Source organism: Lissotriton vulgaris, chromosome 3_1 (genome assembly GCF_964263255.1).
Source record: "Lissotriton vulgaris chromosome 3_1, aLisVul1.2, whole genome shotgun sequence".
Taxonomy (NCBI): domain Eukaryota; kingdom Metazoa; phylum Chordata; class Amphibia; order Caudata; family Salamandridae; genus Lissotriton; species Lissotriton vulgaris.
In genome coordinates, this window is record NC_141689.1 from 600048403 (window position 1) to 600069725 (window position 21323).

General features: G+C 45.8%; 1 protein-coding gene across 22 annotated transcripts in view; it reads right to left on the reverse strand.

Annotated features, from left to right (window-relative positions):
* The window catches only part of MEF2C (myocyte enhancer factor 2C), a 514750-nt gene that overhangs the window by 72900 nt on the left and 420527 nt on the right, over positions 1-21323 (reverse strand). For 18 of the 22 annotated variants that reach the window (XM_086960888.1, XM_086960891.1, XM_086960874.1 and 15 more), the window contains one exon: positions 5228-5371. In XM_086960888.1, coding sequence (XP_086817014.1) covers positions 5228-5371 — 144 coding nt within the window. Of the gene's footprint in view, positions 1-5022; positions 5161-5227; positions 5372-21323 lie in introns of all 22 variants that reach the window. The other 4 variants (XM_086960881.1, XM_086960896.1, XM_086960887.1 and 1 more) reach the window with 1 other exon arrangement.

Consider the following 21323-nt stretch of genomic DNA (forward strand, 5'->3'; position numbering starts at 1 on the left):
GTTTGGGTTTTGGGGTACAGGGGTATTTTTAGGGTTCAGGGCTAGGTTTGGGTTTTGGGGTACAGGAGTAGCTTTAGGGATTAGGGATAGGTTTTGGGTATAGGGGTACAGGGGTATTTTAAGGGTTAAGTATTTTTTTAAAACTACTTTAAATAGATTAAATTAATTAAATGTAATAATTAAATTAAATTAATTAAATATTTATTAATTACATTTTTTTAAAAAAAGATATACTTACATATACTTACATTGTAATGGCATGCGTTGTAATAGCTTCTGCTATGTAATGACCTGCATTGTAAAGGCATGCGTTGTAAAGGATCCTGTGTTGTAAAAGTCGCGTTGTAATGGTATGCGATGTAAAAGTATGCGTTTTAACGTCATACATCCGACTGAAGCCACTCTATCATTCTTCTTCTCAAATTTAGCCCAGAATATGCTATCTGTTTTATGTAATGTCGATAAACTCAATTCTTCCCGTTTCCCCTTTCTAAGTCAATCTCTCTCCACTCTGTACTGTAGAGTATCATATTGGTATTAGATATCGGAGGTATTATTTATAGACAAATCCCCTGGTTGTGGTTTTTTTTTTCATTCTGCCTTTCATTAGTACATTCCACTTGTCTCCTCTGGACAGTCATTCTCTCACCACCAGACGCTCTAGATGAAATAGGCTGTCTTCAAAGTATTTGTTTTTATGATGGATGAGCTCCATGTGTTGTTGAAATGCCGATGCCTGAAATGCTCGAGGATCTGGAGAACCTGGGATTTCAGCCCCTATTACTGTCCCTAATATAAAGCTGGGCCCCTGGAGATGCATCAGGTTCAGTATTTTCATTATTCATCAAGACTATTTCTTTTGGCCTCTACCTGAATCTGTAAGATATTTGGCAGCGTCATAAGAGCTACGTTTGCCTCATGGATGATTTCTCTGAACTATCCTGGAAATGCAAGATAGTTGACTAGCCAAACTGCCAGTGAAAATTGAAGCATGTGTATTCATTTCATAAAGTGAAATTCATACCTAATGAACCTAGCCTTAAATGATGATTTTTCAGAACAAATTGGAGGGATTATTTTTGAAAAGTATACATTTTAATGGAAGAAGCGGACAGCCAATTAACAATAAATCCTGTCATCTCCAGGGAGTGAGTCAAGTCATGCTGCGTTAAAGGCAAAAAATGTTTCTTTGGGATACATATTAACAGGTTTGCACTCAGTGGGTTTTGCAGATCGGAGTATTGGAAATTACTGTATCATCACATGTGACATTTTCTCTAAACTCTGGATTTAAGAGTTTTCTATTTAATTCTGCTAGGACTAGTGCACTGTCTCGCACCTTAACCCACACTAAGCCTGGCCCCACTTCATAACTTACTAACCAATGGCCTTTTTAAAAACTCACTAGTGTTTGTCTGTAAATGGGTAAACTAGAAGCAACATCTAGATCTGTCAGATGTTTGATGCTTTCCGAATATCTGAAAGGATCTGCATATTTGCGAGAGATGTTGAATCCACTGCACATTTTTAATACTTGTGAGTGAGGCAAGTAAAGTTTAACTGTGGTGAGTATTTGAAGTTCCAGTGCACCTCTGATTTTCCTTCATTCAGATTGGGACTAGATAAGTGGAGCTTGCCAAGTTATAGTTTTGGCGCAAACTAGACAGCTTAGCGTCTAACACATCCATTTCCCGGTCACTCGCCAAGTCTCTTGTTAATGTTTTGCTAATTGTCATTGATTACTTGCTAACTCTCAAGATTACATTTCTCTCTTCACCATCCTTGTTATATCTCTCGTGACCATTTAGCTCATCTGAGTTACAGAAAACAAAATATTCCGATCTTTATCAGCTCTACATAGCTTCATAGCTTTTGATCTTCTTCCAGATTGAAACAGTGCTCCTATATTTGTCTTTGCATGATCAGCTGACTTCTCACTGGAACCCCACCAATTGTGGGCAAATGGAAAGCAACGAAACAATGGGCATGGTGTCTCTATCTCCACACACTTGGCTTATGCTTGCGCAGGAGCAGATGTGCAAGGATTCACTGATCTCAGAATGTAATACTTTAGGGGAGATTTACCAAGATTTTATATTGTGTTTGCATCACAAAAGTAACGCAAACCAGCACTGGAAATAACGTGAAAGTAACTCAAAGCAGCACGTAACGCTACTTTGCATTACTTAGCGCCAAGGGAGAATACCGTGAGTGGGGCACGGGTGTTCCCATGCAACCACCCAAGGTTTCTAATGCTAAACCCAAATTACTAAATAAAGTAGAAAGGGTTTAGCATTAAAAAACTGCACGCTTTTGAAGTAGGTGCAAGGAAGGAGGAATGCTTTCACTTCACTTCTCTTTCACTGTACAGCACAAATACAAATAGGGAAAGTGGTTTAAATGAGTCTATGTATAGTATTTTGTACTGGAAGGATATCCTTCCAGTGCAAAACGTATCCTAGACTCACAGAGACATACTTGCACCAGGTGCAAAGTTGCCTCTATGCGCGTGGCAGCTGATTTCAGCTCCGGCGCTTGGGAAAGGGGAGGAGAGTGCCATATTTCAGTACATTTGGTGCTCTCCTCCTCTCTCCTTTTCACGCAGCACAGTATTTGCGGCTGCTGCAAGAAAAAGTGGCAAATCTGCCACTTTGTTTACTTTTAGGGTGCATTAGTAGTAAACCCAATTACTGGGTGAAGAGCAACCTCGTGCACCTTTTAAGATGATTTTACTCTTATCCCATAGCTTTCAGAGAACATTTCACCCACGGAAAACTTTCAATCAACCAGCTTCAGAAAACAGCACACCCCTCTTGTGCATTGGGCCCAATGTCAACCTCTGCCTACAGGCTGTGATGTGGTCCTGAGACAGACATGGTCAGCTCTTTTTGGAAATAAAATGGGCAGCATTTTGCACCCCTGCACTCTCTAAATTCCCTTGGTGAACTGGACCCATCCACTGCGAGGTTGAGTTTTCAGCAGGTTTCTGTTATTGTCACTCAACAGAAGGCTCAGTGTAAATTTCCAGAGGGTAGGAAGAGATCCTGGAGTATGGGGTTGTAGACATCTATAGATTGCCTTCCCTCACTTAATTATTGTTAAATATAAGATAGAGCCCACAAATTGCATGCACGCATGTTGTACGTTTTACTGAAATGGATATTTTGGGTAACATATTCAAATTTTTTTTTTTTAAATAAGGCCTTATTGCTTACACAGACACATGTCAAACTAATAATACAAAGACTCTTTTTGACTGCAGTAAATGGATTGCTTTTTATATATAGTTCAATTTGTTCAACAATAATTACATTTCTAAAACGTTTTTCCACTGTAGCATTGCAACTTACCGATGTACGTAAGCCAATCAAAACATTTGTTATCGCCATGCACACAGTGTGCAGTGTATTTGTGTGTCAGTTTGGATGTGTATGTGCATGTAGGTGCATATGCATGTGTGTGCATGTGTATACATATTTGTGCACATCAGTGAGCGGAACACCACGGCAAGCACATAGCACATGCATAGTTATTTCTCTTCAGTTTCTGGCCAGGCATGAGACTGTTGGAAATCTTTGGCTTCCTTTATCAAAGGGCCAGTTAGCTGGCGGTGCCCTGTTTTGATGGTATTTCAAATTTGGCTTTTGGACAAGGGCATTACCGTGTTTGGCAAACAATCTTTTCTCCCCTTTCAGTGTTTTTTCTCATTTAAAACATAGCACTATGTCTGTGTTCTGTGGTGTGGGAGTGATCCTAATCGCAGTGGGTAAAACAAATCATGCTGCAAAAAATAATCACATCTCTTCATTGTTTCTTTGAAATAAGTGTCAGTAATTGTGGGGGAATTCTGGGTCTATTTAATCTTTGACAAGCATGTCCACTTATTATATAGGTATGTAATTTAAAATCATAGAATTGCATTGTTGCTGTGACTCAAAATGTGATTAGGTATTTTTGAACTTCGTCTGATTAGTATTATTCGTACCTTTGTGACGTAGAAGCAGCTCAGACGCATTATTCAGCCCAGCTCACTGGACACGTCATCAAACAGGATGGATTCTCATAAAGTACTGTTATAATCTTCCTCTTTTTTCCTTTACTATGGTCCTATCTACCCTCCTTTCCCTTTTCTCATATTATCAAGTTATATGGTTCGTTCCTTCTCCCACCCCCCTCCTTTTTGCCTTACAAGTTGGTTCCATCCTAGAATGCTCTCTAAAGAGTGCACCTTAGAATGTTGGTGATTCTGCTGAGGAGCATTAGGAATGGCTGTTGGGAACTGCTGTACTGAATAAACCCACGACTTCTTTTAAACTCCTTGTTCCTGTGGAGTTCTTTACTACATTTACAAATGTCTTGGACAAAGAAGCTCTCTTTTAGCATTAAGGAACTCTGTCCCGAGTGAAGTGGATCAATAACAAGATCAGTGAGTGAAGCCAACCACTGCTCAGGGCCAAAGGTTGCTACCAGGCATATTAATGGGGAACATGGATGTTGTGTGAAGGCAAAGCAAATTCTGCTGAAGCGGTAAAATCACTCAAACACACAAACATTTCTAAATTCTACTAAAGAGGTCTCATGCAATCTGTGGGCAGGTGGAGGGGGTAATAAGCTTTAACATTGTCTGATGGTTTGGTGGTCTGCGATCCTGCAAGTGCCATGTTGCAGGCACCTGGGTTCAAAAGTGTTTTAATTAACTTACACATACAGAGTCATAAAACTTTAGTTTATTGCCTGAACTGGCTAACATGGCACATTTTAGGGTAAATTGTGTAAGAGGAAATGTCTAGGTATATAAATTTAGTCGTGTAACTGGGGTGGATTGTGATGAGTATTGTTCATACAATAGACTTCATACAAACACAGACCGAGTTGATTATCTGTGTGCGAGTTAATATGTGTGTGTTATTATTGGGATGTTCTTAGCTTAAATGTTTTTAATAGGGAGCTAGCACTGCAAGGGTTAAGGTTGGTTACTGCAGCAGATTTCAGCAGACCAGTCATCTAATCTTAGGTACTTACAGGTATTTTATTGGTCTTGATCATGTTATCAAATTCTTCATTAATTTTTTTATACTTCTCTTCTGTGCGTGGGGTGAGAGCGTAAGAGGAGTCGGGATCGGGGCTGTCACAGCCTTTGTTTTCTTTCTTGTTCAATGCCTGCCAGGTTTAGAGAAATATCAAAAAGTAAAAATAAAAAAATTGAAAGGATGCTCAGAGTACTTACACACAATCTTTGCCTGCTGATCATTAGATCAATATCTTCGTTAATTTTCCTGTACTTGTCCTCTGACTCGGGGCTGTGACCTACTGAATCGTCTGCATCGGGATCTGGACTGTCACAACCATTAAGCCCCTTCTTTCTCAACGTCTGAAATACACAATTTTGTACAGTTCACACCTACGTATGGGCGGCAATTGAGAGTCAGGAAGGTTAATCAAGATGAATCCCTGCTTTGCGGCATTTTCAATTATCTCAGGGAACAACCTGCATGCAGGTATTCCACATCCCCCGCTATACATTACTTCCAGGCAGAGGAGACTTTGAAATTTGAAATTCATACAGAAAATGTAGTGTGTCTGACGTTTCTTGAAGACAGTTCTGCATCAAATGTATGTGCTACATCCTACATTTAATTCTGCAATAAAAGAAATTAAATAATTTTTCAGACGCACAAAGAGCAACCACATTTGAAATATTTTAAATTCAATTTAAGCGAGGAGCTGATCTCAGCTCGTGAGCTGCATTTGTTACTCCACTCATTGCTTGGATGAAACAATCGACGACCTTCGATCAAGATCACAATGAACGTTTGTTATGAATTTCTGATTTGTATTCGATAAACACTAACTAAGCTCTCGGGTCTCTTTCTAAATTCAGTTGTTGGCCATGAAAATGTCTAAAGGCAGTTGGGTTTGGGATCAGAAGGGTACAAGAGTGGGTCAAAAATATGTCCACATAATCTATTTTTTAGGACCACCTGTACTTTTGTTTCAAAAGAACATTTGGTTGAACATTTGTTGCCTAGTTTGGGCTTATAATTTAACTGTTACGTTACATCAAAGAAGAAATTGTCTCACAAATACTTAAATTTTACATCAATACAGAGGCTCGTAGGGTGCTGTGAAAAGCAGTCTCCTTCATCAACATAAACAAGCTTGGCAAAGTAGATGAACCCTATTGGAAATCATTGGAAACTGCACAATGAGGTCAGCAAAGAGCAATTTAACATTCGTCCGTGCCCTTAAGTGCCGTTGTCAGCTGGGCTCACTTGGCGGATCTCCAACAAGCAATCTGCAGTCACATTAAAGAGAGGAGATGTCAGTGCAGCCAAGCGCCCACCTCCCTCCACAACTGTAGGCTTGTCCTATTTTAAGTTTGTCGATTAAACCACACCCGAAGTTACAATGCGTAAGCAAGAGTGCGTTGAATGGTATGCTGAAAGCAGCCAGCTGGTAGAGTGGGCGGCCTAAAAAAGAGCTGCTATGGCAAATGCTGTTCGCTGATGCAAATTCACAAACTAAAATTTCTTGTTTAGAAACTGCCATTTTGGGATTTAGTATGAAATTTGCTGAATCAGTTTAATTTTAGGTTTTGCCCTTTCCATTTGACAGGCATCACTGTTCGTTAACAACCAATTACAACCACAAAGTAAAATGATGTACAGTAACCTTTAGATCCAAGAAGGTGGCAAATGCAAACCCATGACCACCTTTGACGAATAATTGCTACGTTGCGTTTTATACATAACATACTTACATTATTATGTATTGATAGACACTGATCTCATTTTCCTAGGTACACATATTCCCATACAACATCGGTTAAGCACAATTGAAAGGCTGTGAGCACAGAGTCTGTTGTTCTCGTGAGCATTTTAAACTGAAAGTACCATGAAAGAAGGAGAGCAGACAGATCCACGCTGAAAAATGCTAATTATTGATTGGACAACAGATGGAAAGAAAGCAGCTCACACTTGGGTGAGCCGTGAAACTTCCCACACTGTTTAAGTATCTATTTGGTTTTTTTTACATGCAAACATTTGGACCACGAATTCTGTTCACATGATACAATAAGTGGTATGAAAGCGTTAAAGAGGTTGGTGTGTTCATAAGCCATGGAGGTGTAAATGGTAAATGAGGAGCAGAACGAACAGCCCATGGATAGTACTATGCAAGACATATATAGATGTGTACCAACACAGAACCTGGAAGTCTTCCATGGAATTACAGCGGGGTGGAAAAGCTGAATCTGGAGGTGGCACATGGGAACCTCCTCGGCGTGAATCAGTATAGGTTGTGTTAGCAGAGGGTTCAGATGGGGTAGAGGAATGTGGTTTGAGTATCATAGATTTCCACAGTTCCAGAAGAAAAACCTAAGCTTAGATATAGTTTAACAATTTTCCAACGTTGTGTGAGTGCTGTATGGTACAGCAAATATGCAAAATTGTAAAAGTTTGGAGGAAAAAACGTTTAATCAACTTTACGTCTGCCTGGAGGTATGGATGTAAATTTTTAGCACCAAGCCGTGAATCAAAATCCTTGAGAGGCTGTATGCGATTGTCCATGTCCCCCCCATGGGCCACCTCCATGACACAAAGTAGCACCAAGCAGAGCATAACGATTCCTTGCATTACTTTAGTGCTACTTTCCGGTGCAAACCAAGATTTGCACTGGGAAGTAAATCCTAATTTAACACTGTGCACTGCTTTGGGTCATTTTTGGTGTTGATGAATCTGCCCCATAGTTTTTAAATATATAAATGGTGGTGCAGTGTTCTGTAATCCAACATTGCCAATGGCTTAATGTGACTATTCGGTCACTGGCAAAGGCTGAATAACTGCTTGCATCACAGTGGTTATCAAACCTCTACCCATCTCGATGAAAACCCTACGTATTCACCTTTGAAACTCTACATATTAACCATTGTGCCAACGGAAAGCACCCCGATGCCAACAGTTTCAGGTGTGCTATGTAAATGAAAAAATAAATACAACATAAATACTTCTCTAACGACCTAAAAAGATTAACGTTTGGCAGAGCAAAACGTTTTATATTTTAGCAGAAAGGAGCAGTGAAAAAGGCTTTTTTTAAACTTTGATTTGTTGAGGCCATTGACGAGCGCTATGTGGTGATCATACATGCCTTCAAGATGTGTAGTAGGTGGCAGTGGGTAGCACTAGTAGTGCTGGCGATGAAGGTATGCAGATTCTGTGGCTGGAGCCAGTTTGCTGACGGCGGGTGAGAGGATGACACTATCAGGAATGTATGAGATGGAGAGGAATGGCTTCTTAGAGATGTTGATGATACTACATAGAGATATTTAGTTCGGTACACCAGTAGGCACAACAGGCCTATGTTGTGCCACTTCGCAGTAAGGCAATTGGCTATTTCTATCTGAAATGTAGGGTAAAGGAGGTGAAGAACCTGATTAAATGAAATGATGGAAAGATGTCTATAATTGACGGGTTATAGAATGAGAGAGTGTAGAGAAATGGAAAAGAGAACTTAGCCTGCCCCACATTATAACATGGAATAGGACATGTACACTAGTTCTGAGGCAAACCAAGCAAGTGTTGTATCCAAGATGTCTAGTGCTGGCTAATTTGAACTTCCTGTGCCAAACCATGGCTGTAAGGAGTTTCCGAGCTTTTATATTGTGGGCAGTGGGTACATTTGTTAAAAAACAAAGGGAGACAAGACGGCGTTTGGGAGGTCACATGAGCACCATCCAAGCAGGGAGCTTGACACGGGTGAGAAGGGATGTATATGTAACACAATAAGAAGCAACCCAATTTGAATTAGTGTTGAATTCTCCTATCTGAATTAGCAAGAGGAATAACTCTGCCTTCTGGTAAACAAAGATAATGAATGGGCATAGATTTAAGCCAAACCAAAGCTCCCATTGAACTGGGCCCTGTTATTTACTGAAAAAATAGTCATAGCTTCCTGAAGTACGCTTTGCTAAGGTCTAAATTAGCTCTGCAGAAAACGATGGCTGAGTTTAAGTTGAAGCTAGGATGGAACATTTAAGGGATCAAGAACTTATTCTCCAGAGAGGGACAATCCAAAATATAAAATGTATTATCTATCAATTATCGGAAGGTAAAATGAAATAGTACGACTGGCTATAAAATAAACTGCTAATTCAATTTACATTTTAAAATGGGTGTTTTTTTACTTTTAAAAAGGTAGTTATAACAAAGAATACATGGCCGAAGGGCTGGTCATTTTTGCAAATTGTTCTTAGACTTTCACAAAGGTTTAAGGAAGTCAGAGAGTTGAGCACTATGATGCAACACTCCGAGACAGAGTCTGTCACAGAAGAAAAATAGTTTCAGAATTAGATATTGGAAAACAGCGACATTTGTTGTGATTTCTATTAAAGGTGTTGTTGCGTTCTTTGGACTCCTGAGAAATTGAGGCTAGATTAAACTCCATGTCCCTCACCTTTTACACAAACTAAATCCAGATAACCAGCTAAATCTTGCTGAATATATATTTACTAGAGGGGCACAAGGAGTCCACGCATCAGGCTTTAAGAAGCAGAGACTTGTTTAATCACAAGATTATAAGTTGTTCATCTTAATATCATGGTAGGCTTTGTTGTTGATCTTAATGGCACCTCATGAAGGTGCTAAATACTTTGTTTCCTTTACGCACCGCCTTGGCAAGTTCATGGCATAACAGACAGGCAAGGTGATGATCTAAATCAAATACCCACTTAATTATCTTTGAGATGAACCCTTGAATATGCAGATGAAATTGCTGTTTATCAGTCGCAGAGACTCCAGATCATCCCCAATTATAACTTACTAGTCAGTCGGGGCTTAAGAACCTAATCAAATGAAAATACAGCTCTAGTTTACAGCCTGGATCAGCATTCTCAGACGATAACATAAAAGGGACACACAACTGTTGCTTTATAGGTGAATAGTACCCTTCAGGTTTTGAAAGGGTTAGGGACCCTTCAGAATTTAATGTGGAAGAATTATCATTTGCATCAAACAGATATGTAGGAAGCTGAGGATGGAATGTGTGATCAGTAAGAGTACTAATCACTATTCCATCCCTATGGTCCCATTCAAATCCCCGCCTAAGGCAGAATGAGCTTGTTTCAGCTTTTTTTCAGAGGCTGGTTTTGGGTTCCAGTAGGGCTTTGTTCTTAACTTTCAAATTCAAAACTTCGGTTTTGATCTCAGAAATATGTTTTGAAAAAGTAGGTGATGCTTCAAGTTTAAACTTCTGTTTTTGGACAAAAATGTTCACTTTTGCACTGCCACCATTTAGATCTCAGTTCAAATTGGGCCAGGTATTTTTTTTTTTACTTCTAGTTAACATAATCTTTTATGTGATAGTAACTAAGAGTACAAAGCATGTAAAAAAAAGGGTCATAATGCATGCACAACGGGCACAAGAACATTTGCTACTGCCTCTTATTAGCACTGATCAGTAGAGAAGGAGCAATAAAATACTGCAACCGTTTAGTGCAATTTTGGACTCAAGAATTTGTGGACTCAATAATTAAGCTATGGGATATCTTCATTTCCTACTTATAGATTTGAAGAGATTAAAAGAGTAATTTTAAGGGATGTTACGGAATCTCAAAGGTAGGGACATACACCCAGAAGGTCAACAGATGAGGATTAATAGTCAGGAAGATAAACTAAAAAGACAGGATGAATACAAAACACATAATTAACAACAAACATTTTGCGTGAATCCTAAATGTGAAGGCTGGAATTTCTCCTCAGAATACCAGTGGTTCCATGGACTGGACTGGTACTGTGGTTGAGAGAATCTTACACTGGAGGCATCCTACATTATGCCAAAATTCAGTGGTGGGATTAGCACCATCATTAGTGAGTATTTAAGGTGTATTATAACCAGGGACGTAGCTTGGTCAGTAAAAATAGGTGGGAGGGTGTGAGCTTCAGATTTTCAGACAATCACCCTGGCATACAATTTCTAAATACATAATACGACAAGCAGGGCGCATCAGTGGGGGATAAGGGGCAGTGCAAAAGGAGTGGAATACAGATTGGTAGGATAACTAAGGGAGGAAATACAATATTTTCTTAAATAACCAATATTTTTGAGGACTCTCAAAACAGAGTGAGAGAGTGTTTTGAGCGTTTGACTCTGTGAATGTAAAATGTGGCTGATATCCATCTGACATTTCACAATTGTTGGACCCGGGCCTTTAAGGCTGGTTCACCCCTGGACTTTTTGCTTTTGATGGCGACCTGGTGTTCATGATTTCTGGCTTGGCGCACTTTTCCCTGGGTCCCAGAGTGAAAGTGCGTGCGTGTAGTATGGCTGGCCTGCCCTCCCATAGGAATGCATGGGGAATGTGTGTGTCCCTGGTAGTTCCTGATGCGTGGGGAGTGCAGGCTCGAGTTTGGTATGCTTAAACTCGTGAGAGTGAATGCTGCGAAATGGTGTCTGCGGCATGTGTGTGTCTAGTTGGGAAGTGCTACTTCTGGACATGGAGATATGTGTGCAGTGAGGGTACTGGAGCGTGATTGGCTGGAGCTGGCTGGCATGCCAGGCTCCAGGAAGTCTGGATGGGTCTGCCCGGTGGTGAGAGGGAGATTAGCATGAGTGATGTGTGGGAGGAGTGCACCTGTGTCCTGGATGGGCTGGGTTTTCCCTACACAATGCTGGCTCCGCCCCCCTGTGGTGTGTCTAACGACCCTAGCCTCCCCCGTGAATGAAATGGGTGGCTGGGCCATCAAGAGTGCTCCAGAACCAGTTGCAACTGGTTTCTTCCCCACCCTGCACATTGTGACAAAGGATTTCAGTGTATAAAAATGGGGCTGTGTCCCCACTGAAATTGTTCTCTTCTAGGATCTTGAGGGGGCTGCTGCTGCTGCTGGGGCCAGGAGGAACCGCCACTTGGACTGCCTCCCTGCCTGGAGGGCCAGTGAGCTGGCCCCTGGCCCAGCCTTGCCCCCTGCCTACCTAAGGACTTTGCTGGGACTCTGCCCTGCTGAGGGCAGCTGGAAGCGCTGTGCTTGTGTTCCCTGCCTGGGAGCACGTTGGACTTTTCCTGGAGGCGCTTTGCTGGCCTTTGGCGCTTGAGAGCGCTTTACTGATTGTCCTAGCGCTGGGAGCGCTCTTGTGCACAGCCGGTGCCCACCCGGCATTTGGCTGCCTGATCCGCCGATTCGCGGCGAGTAACGAGTGCCACCTCGCTCTACTTCTGATTCGAAGGCCGGTGCCACCCGGCATTGCCCCGTGGTATTTATTGATTTTCGAGCCGGTGCCCACCCGGTATTGCCCAGGAAATCACCGCCGCAGCCCGGGAGCCCTGGAAGCTGTTGCCGGGCCGCCGCTCTGCCTGCAGCGACCCGGAAGTCCCGCCTCCTGACCCCCAGGGCCGCGCTGCCATTGGCGGCCCCGGCGGAAGTCAGGCGGCGTGTGGAGAAGACAGGGCAGGCGGGAACGCGAGGGGAGCAGCCGGCTCCGTCCTCGAGGAGCAGCGTGAGAAGAAGAAGCCGGCACCTGTCCCCCACCGAGGCTCCAAGAGAGTGAGGAGAGCCCCGGGGAGAGGGGAAGCGCCAGTGGAGCAGAGACGCCGCCGAGACCCAGCGCGACGTCAGGAACCCGGTGAGTGGGGCTCCGGTGTTCTCTGAAGGCCCCGTGGGGGCTCGTGCATACTTCTGGGGCGGCCCCGAAGGCAGCGGGCCGCTCCCCCTTTTTCTGCCCGACCGGTGGGCATTTCTTGAATTAGAGCCCCAGAGGCTCCAAGGCTCAGCGCGCCCTTGGGTATTTACGAGCCTGAGAGGCTCTTGGCGGCGCATCTTGAGTGAGAGCCCTGAGAGAGGCTCTAGGGAGTAATTGGCCCTTGCTCCGAGTTCCCCGAGAGGGACTCCAACGTGCCCACATTTGTTCATTGAGCCCAGCGAGGCTCATGGCCCACATCGAGTCCTTGTCCTTGATTTAGAGCGCTGGAGCTCTAATTGCCATTTTGCTTTGTGAGCCCCTGAGAGGCTCCTTGCCCTTTGTTGATCCTGAGCCTGCGAGGCTCCAACGTTCGCACCCTTGGTATTTACAACTGTCCAGCACTTAGTGGACAGTTGCTACGTTTAGGCTGGGTGTACTTTTTGGCTTATTATAGCCTGCCCCTGACTTTGGACACAGGGACTGCCACAGGTTGTGGCTCATGTGAAGTTTTGCGCAATTGCTTGTGCTCGCACCGCTGAATGTGTTCTGAACCATCATGTGTCTTTCCTTGCATACACCGCTGAATGTAGGTACTGCATCATGTGTTGTCTTGTGCTCGCACCTCTGAATGTGTTTGGATCCATCATGTGTCTTTCTTCCCTACACCGCTGAATGTTAATGCATCATGTGTAATGTGCCTATGCTATATCCCTAGATGTTAGTGATTCCTAGGTGGTTGCTTTTCTCCTAGTACAGGCGTTGCTAGTTGAGGTCTTTTGTTCCCTGCGCAATAATTGCCTAAGGTGGTTAGGGTTGCGTAGAAGGTTCTGATGCTCTACCAGTGATTACTGGTTGTGTGTTAATTTGTGATACATGTTTATTTTGATTCTGAAAGTATTCTATGTGCTAATTACTATTCCTAAAAAGTGATGATTCCTGACAGTGGTCCAGGTGGCCCTGTCTTGTAAATATCCCCCTTGTAAATTATGCCCGTGCCTGTTGGCACAGTGTAACAAAATGTATGTTTTATCTAATGTGTTTCTGATATAATACAAAGGCTATTTTTCTATAACCTTGTGTGGAGTTTTCCTTTGTGGTGGGCCTTGGGTGTTGTTACTGGGTGCGCGCGCAAACACTTAACCTACATAGCCTCCAAGTTTAGCCTTGACTGCTCGCGCCACGTCACCTAGAGGGCGAGTAGGGGTTATCTTGGCGTGTGACTCCCTTGCCCTGACACATAGAAATGGCGATCCCTGACTGACCTCGACGCGAGTCTTGGCCGGCCAGGGTCCCGTTTCTAACATTGGTGGCAGGCGGTGTGGATCCGGATTTGTGTTTGCCTTGTACTGCAGTGGCAGCAGGCCACACTACAAAGCTCTGCATTTTAGATAATTACATGTTGGGGATTATTGTCCTTTGAAGTTCTAGTATTGCTTTTTCCAAAGAGTGTCCAGTACATTTGTCCCCTGCCCTGCTCCCAGAGTTTGGTACCTGTGTCACGTGTGGTCAGGTTGAGAAATCAGGGGTGGTAAAAACTGCCTTACCGGTCCGAGGGGGGGGTGTGCGTGGATGAATGGTGTGTTGCCTGGACAGATTAGTGTGAGTTCTCTTTAGTAGGGAGCTTGCTGAAATACTTTGAACCGTGTGCTCTTGCTTCAGCTCTGACAGTTAAGTCCCTTGTGTTGCACGTGTCTGTGAGCGTCCTGTCAAGATGGAATCTCCTTTTAACCTTTGTAGCCTGTTTAAGTACAGTATGCCTGAGTTGGTACGGTTATGTAAGGAGAGAGACATCCCAGTGAGTGAGTCAGACACCCAGTCCAAGCTTAGGGATAACATGATCCTGTGGCAGAAGAGTGACTGGGAGCGTGAGCACAGTGAGAGGGAGAGGGCCCGGACCGCGCACCATGAGGGTGGTGGGTCTGAGGGAAACCCTGAAGAGTCTGATGTGGAGAGTGAGGATGACAGTGGATGGGCGCCAGCAGAGAGCGAGTACCCCCTAGATAGGGAGTCCCTTGCTGGGTCCAGTGTCAGATGTAGCACCCCATCCCTTTCCCTGTCCCCAGAGGAGTGGGTGGATAGGAGAGAAGAGAGGGAGCACCAGTTGGCCATGGAGAAGCTCAGGTTAGAGCATGTCAGAGAGATGGCGCAGCTGGGTGTGAATGAACGGACTGCAGAGGCTGAGAGGGCCTTGGCCAGGGAGAAGATAGCCCTAGAGGGTAGGTTATCCCCTGACCGCAGTCATAGTTTTCTGGATTCCCCAGGGAGGGTTGGATCCAGTGGTGGCAGCAAGAGAGAGTTTGGTGCGGGAAGTGCCATGCCCCGTTTCCAAAGAGTGGTACCTTGTTCCCGAGAGGACACATACAGGTTGAAGTTCAGGAGCAGTAGGAGACTGCCTCACCAGGATTGGGGAGATTATGTGGATGATTGTCATGATGCCCTGATTGATTGGTTAGAGGTTCATGGGGAACCTGATTTTGAGGGACTACTCAACCTTGTTATCAGAGAGCAGTTGCTCAATTGTTTTGTGCCAGAGTTGCGCAAACACCTGTCAAGAGGTGACTATGTGAGTCCTTGGGACATTGCAAAGGAAGCAGACCGCTGGGAAGGTGCCAGTGGTTCTGACACGTCATGGGTGAGTGAACCCGAGAGTAGTGGGTTAGGTATCTTCCAGACCAGTGTGGTGGAAGAGGCTCAGAGTAGCCCAGCTAGGTCCCAGTGTAGCGAGAGGGGTGAAGGGGCTCACGTCTTGTCTCCGTGGAGTAAGAGTGAGTGGGGGACTGAGTGTTCCCAGGTGCCCGAAACCCAGTCTCAGAACCTGGATGGTTTCTTGAGGGAACACCAGGTTAGGGATCTAGGCTGTCCTGTTAGACCCCTTGAGGGTGATCCCCTAGTGTCTAGAGAACCTGGAGTATCTTTAAATAGTGTTCCAGTGGTTCTAGTGTCCGGCAGTGCCACTCCAGTTGGGGGGGCACGGAAGTCCGAAGTGAGGAGTGATTGGGGGAGCTCCCCAGTGGGAGAACCAGTGGGTCAGGGACTACCCAGTTGGGCGAAGTTCCCGGTAAGTGACCATGGTGACACCACTTCTGTTCTGGGGGATCTTCCCGCACTGTCAGGTGGACAGGGGACGGGAGATCTGCGCCAGACAGACAGTCACACAGCACATGAGTCATGTGTTAGCCTCAGGGGGATGGTGAGTGAGTCCCCAGAAGTCCTGGAGTGCCAGGCAATTATCCCACCTAGAGGTTTAGACCGAAGGTTGGGAGGCCAGGTTCAGGATCGGCCTGACCTGAAGGGTGGGACTTCTGTAACCAGAGTCCTAGCCAGTGCTTCTTCCAGGGGTACCTCTCCAGTTGGGAGGGTGCAGAACTCTGGAAGGGGGTGCAGAGGGTGGGAGAGCCCGCCTCTGACCCCGGTGCAACCTGAGGGGTTAAACCCTGGGTTGGAATGGCATTCTAGGTGTACACCTCGCAGGAGGTGGAGGAACCCTAGAAGGAGAGGTAAGGGGAGGAGAGCCTTCCCTGAGACTCCTGGTCCGCCTGAGGTTGTAGACCAAAGGCTGGTGAACCGGTGGCAGTCTAGTCCTGTCTTGCAGACAGGGAGAGTGGAGAATGGACACTATGTGCCAGGGGTTACTACCCCCCACTCGGTGAGTAGGCAGGAACCAGTGGTACCTGGGTGGCCCAGGGCCTGGTCCTGGCCGGGGACAGCTGAGGAGTACCAGTGGGGTAGCCCAGTTGTTCCAGATAGTGGTTTGAGAAGGAATCCCAGGGGTTCACAGTGGCGTGGAACAGGACGGTGTCCCGGCAGTGGCGGGCCCGTGTCCTTGTTCTTTCGCCCAAAGCAGGGAAGCCCATCACGGTGGTGATCGGTCTACCCTGCGTTTTGGCTGGAAGGGGGTTGTGTTGGACCCGGGCCTTTAAGGCTGGTTCACCCCTGGACTTTTTGCTTTTGATGGCGACCTGGTGTTCATGATTTCTGGCTTGGCGCACTTTTCCCTGGGTCCCAGAGTGAAAGTGCGTGCGTGTAGTATGGCTGGCCTGCCCTCCCATAGGAATGCATGGGGAATGTGTGTGTCCCTGGTAGTTCCTGATGCGTGGGGAGTGCAGGCTCGAGTTTGGTATGCTTAAACTCGTGAGAGTGAATGCTGCGAGATGGTGTCTGCGGCATGTGTGTGTCTAGTTGGGAAGTGCTACTTCTGGACATGGAGATATGTGTGCAGTGAGGGTACTGGAGCGTGATTGGCTGGAGCTGGCTGGCATGCCAGGCTCCAGGAAGTCTGGATGGGTCTGCCCGGTGGCGAGAGGGAGATTAGCATGAGTGATGTGTGGGAGGAGTGCACCTGTGTCCTGGATGGGCTGGGTTTTCCCTACACAATGCTGGCTCCGCCCCCCTGTGGTGTGTCTAACGACCCTAGCCTCCCCCGTGAATGAAATGGGTGGCTGGGCCATCAAGAGTGCTCCAGAACCAGTTGCAACTGGTTTCTTCCCCACCCTGCACATTGTGACAAAGGATTTCAGTGTATAAAAATGGGGCTGTGTCCCCACTGAAATTGTTCTCTTCTAGGATCTTGAGGGGGCTGCTGCTGCTGCTGGGGCCAGGAGGAACCGCCACTTGGACTGCCTCCCTGCCTGGAGGGCCAGTGAGCTGGCCCCTGGCCCAGCCTTGCCCCCTGCCTACCTAAGGACTTTGCTGGGACTCTGCCCTGCTGAGGGCAGCTGGAAGCGCTGTGCTTGTGTTCCCTGCCTGGGAGCACGTTGGACTTTTCCTGGAGGCGCTTTGCTGGCCTTTGGCGCTTGAGAGCGCTTTACTGATTGTCCTAGCGCTGGGAGCGCTCTTGTGCACAGCCGGTGCCCACCCGGCATTTGGCTGCCTGATCCGCCGATTCGCGGCGAGTAACGAGTGCCACCTCGCTCTACTTCTGATTCGAAGGCCGGTGCCACCCGGCATTGCCCCGTGGTATTTATTGATTTTCGAGCCGGTGCCCACCCGGCATTGCCCAGGAAATCACCGCCGCAGCCCGGGAGCCCTGGAAGCTGTTGCCGGGCCGCCGCTCTGCCTGCAGCGACCCGGAAGTCCCGCCTCCTGACCCCCAGGGCCGCGCTGCCATTGGCGGCCCCGGCGGAAGTCAGGCGGCGTGTGGAGAAGACAGGGCAGGCGGGAACGCGAGGGGAGCAGCCGGCTCCGTCCTCGAGGAGCAGCGTGAGAAGAAGAAGCCGGCACCTGTCCCCCACCGAGGCTCCAAGAGAGTGAGGAGAGCCCCGGGGAGAGGGGAAGCGCCAGTGGAGCAGAGACGCCGCCGAGACCCAGCGCGACGTCAGGAACCCGGTGAGTGGGGCTCCGGTGTTCTCTGAAGGCCCCGTGGGGGCTCGTGCATACTTCTGGGGCGGCCCCGAAGGCAGCGGGCCGCTCCCCCTTTTTCTGCCCGACCGGTGGGCATTTCTTGAATTAGAGCCCCAGAGGCTCCAAGGCTCAGCGCGCCCTTGGGTATTTACGAGCCTGAGAGGCTCTTGGCGGCGCATCTTGAGTGAGAGCCCTGAGAGAGGCTCTAGGGAGTAATTGGCCCTTGCTCCGAGTTCCCCGAGAGGGACTCCAACGTGCCCACATTTGTTCATTGAGCCCAGCGAGGCTCATGGCCCACATCGAGTCCTTGTCCTTGATTTAGAGCGCTGGAGCTCTAATTGCCATTTTGCTTTGTGAGCCCCTGAGAGGCTCCTTGCCCTTTGTTGATCCTGAGCCTGCGAGGCTCCAACGTTCGCACCCTTGGTATTTACAACTGTCCAGCACTTAGTGGACAGTTGCTACGTTTAGGCTGGGTGTACTTTTTGGCTTATTATAGCCTGCCCCTGACTTTGGACACAGGGACTGCCACAGGTTGTGGCTCATGTGAAGTTTTGCGCAATTGCTTGTGCTCGCACCGCTGAATGTGTTCTGAACCATCATGTGTCTTTCCTTGCATACACCGCTGAATGTAGGTACTGCATCATGTGTTGTCTTGTGCTCGCACCTCTGAATGTGTTTGGATCCATCATGTGTCTTTCTTCCCTACACCGCTGAATGTTAATGCATCATGTGTAATGTGCCTATGCTATATCCCTAGATGTTAGTGATTCCTAGGTAGTTGCTTTTCTCCTAGTACAGGCGTTGCTAGTTGAGGTCTTTTGTTCCCTGCGCAATAATTGCCTAAGGTGGTTAGGGTTGCGTAGGAGGTTCTGATGCTCTACCAGTGATTACTGGTTGTGTGTTAATTTGTGATACACGTTTATTTTGATTCTGAAAGTATTCTATGTGCTAATTACTATTCCTAAAAAGTGATGATTCCTGACAGTGGTCCAGGTGGCCCTGTCTTGTAAATATCCCCCTTGTAAATTCTGCCCGTGCCTGTTGGCACAGTGTAACAAAATGTATGTTTTATCTAATGTGTTTCTGATATAATACAAAGGCTATTTTTCTATAACCTTGTGTGGAGTTTTCCTTTGTGGTGGGCCTTGGGTGTTGTTACTGGGTGCGCGCGCAAACACTTAACCTACATAGCCTCCAAGTTTAGCCTTGACTGCTCGCGCCACGTCACCTAGAGGGCGAGTAGGGGTTATCTTGGCGTGTGACTCCCTTGCCCTGACACATAGAAATGGCGATCCCTGACTGACCTCGACGCGAGTCTTGGCCGGCCAGGGTCCCGTTTCTAACAACAATACATAACTGAAAGCACCTGTACCCAACCGTTTATCAGAGAACACATTTATTAGGGGGGGTGTAACACCCCAAACACCCCCCCATCCCCTGAAGCTACGCACCTGATTATAAACATTGCTTAGGTTGACACTTTATCTCATGGTAGTTTTGTATATCAAGTTATAGTCATTTAGACAGCTGCTCTGAGGCATTTACCCAATCTAGGTGAGCTATTTGTTGACCTAAACAAAGGGGGTGACGGCATGGGACTGGGAATAACTAGCGATCAGAAGCACAAATGTTTACATTGCAGCTTTGCGTCTCAGCAGCATTTGAGATTCAGACACTAAGTCCATTTCTCATGAACAAGCACTTGGTGTCTAGGGATTCTGGGCTCAAACTTGATATGCTGGATACAATTCCATATGTGACAAAAGATCTTACAGGTCAGATTACAACACCACATTAACATTTACACTATCTATAGGATGACAATAAATATAGTATTATGTATTAATTTCATTATGAACTGTTATTTAATGTTGGATGCTTTTAGGCATTGTTACTTAATGGTATAGATATTGTGTGGGCACAAGTATTGCATTTGGTGTTTGAGTTAGAGTTTGCACTGGTGTTTTGTGAGTTTGGGATTGGGAAGCTAATGATTACTGGCTCATTTTTGTGTTTATGGTAATTTTAACTGTACTTTAACTGTGGGGTTTTAAGCAAATTGTCAAGGTTTTTTTAACATAAGATTAAATGGTTACAAGCTAATCATAACATCACTTTAACTAATATTGTATTATATACATGTAACTTTTATGAAAGCTTGCACACTGCAAACAGCCTTGGCCTTTAACTATGCATTACTATATGGGCATTCAAATGCTGCTACACCAAACCTGCTGCTGCTCGCCATCCAGGTACTTGTTGTTAGTAGAGACAAGCTCCTCCCAAAAGAACACTATTTTGTTTCGACTTTTTTTGTTTTGTGATCTTGTGTTTTTTTTGTATTTTTGTGATGAATTTGATGCAATTGTTGTGACAAACAGCCATGAAAAAACGTTAAACATTATTTTATTGATGGAATTTTTGTAATAGTCTTCCATCTTTTTATTCTCATTCCTTGGGTTTTGCTTGCCTCAACCAACGTTTGTTTTGCTTCCCTTGTATTAGAAGATCAATATTTTTAATTAAGGACTATTTTTCTGTATTGCTTTGTGCAGAAGCAGGAATGTTTTTGGCGTTCTGGCCTTTTCCATTGCAACCTCAAATACCCCTTCTTATGCTTTGACTTTAGGTGTTTCATGTTCAAATCGTAAAAAGAGGCAGACTTTTTGGCTTCTGCTTAATGTCTGGTCACAGAGCTTGCATGTGACTCTCTTCACGTTAAGATTTTTTTCTCCTGGGGATAACTGAATAATTCCCACAAAATTACTCCCTGTTCTGCTACTCAACTTCTTCATGTTTCCCATACAAATTACTTTGTCTTGAGGAGCAGATGATTTGCCTAGAATTTCTTGTTCTTTTGTCTCTGCCATGGCTCAGTTTTGTAATACAGAAGAATGTATTATTTAGTAAGAGTAGTACCTGCAATGGTTTCCTCCTCTTCAAACAAAGGGGGTCATTAGGATGACGGGTGGACTTAGTCCGCTTGCCATCCCATCGGATTACAGGACCGCCCGCCATAAGGGCGGGGGTCCCGTGGGGGGTATTAGGATGCGCCCGCCACAGTGGCGGGCGCATCCAGCATTTTTAACATTGTGGTGGGCGGTGCCCTCAGCACCGCCCGCCATAATGCTTAACATGCATGTAATGCATTCGCATACACAAAGCGGCAGGCACCGCGCGGTTCCTGCCGCATTGTGTATGCAAATGCAGGGGGGTACCACGGGTACCCCCATGTGCACCCCTCACCTCGCCCCCAAAGTGAAGACCACTTGCCTTTTCATGGCGGCATTGCCGCCATGGAAAGGCATCGCCCA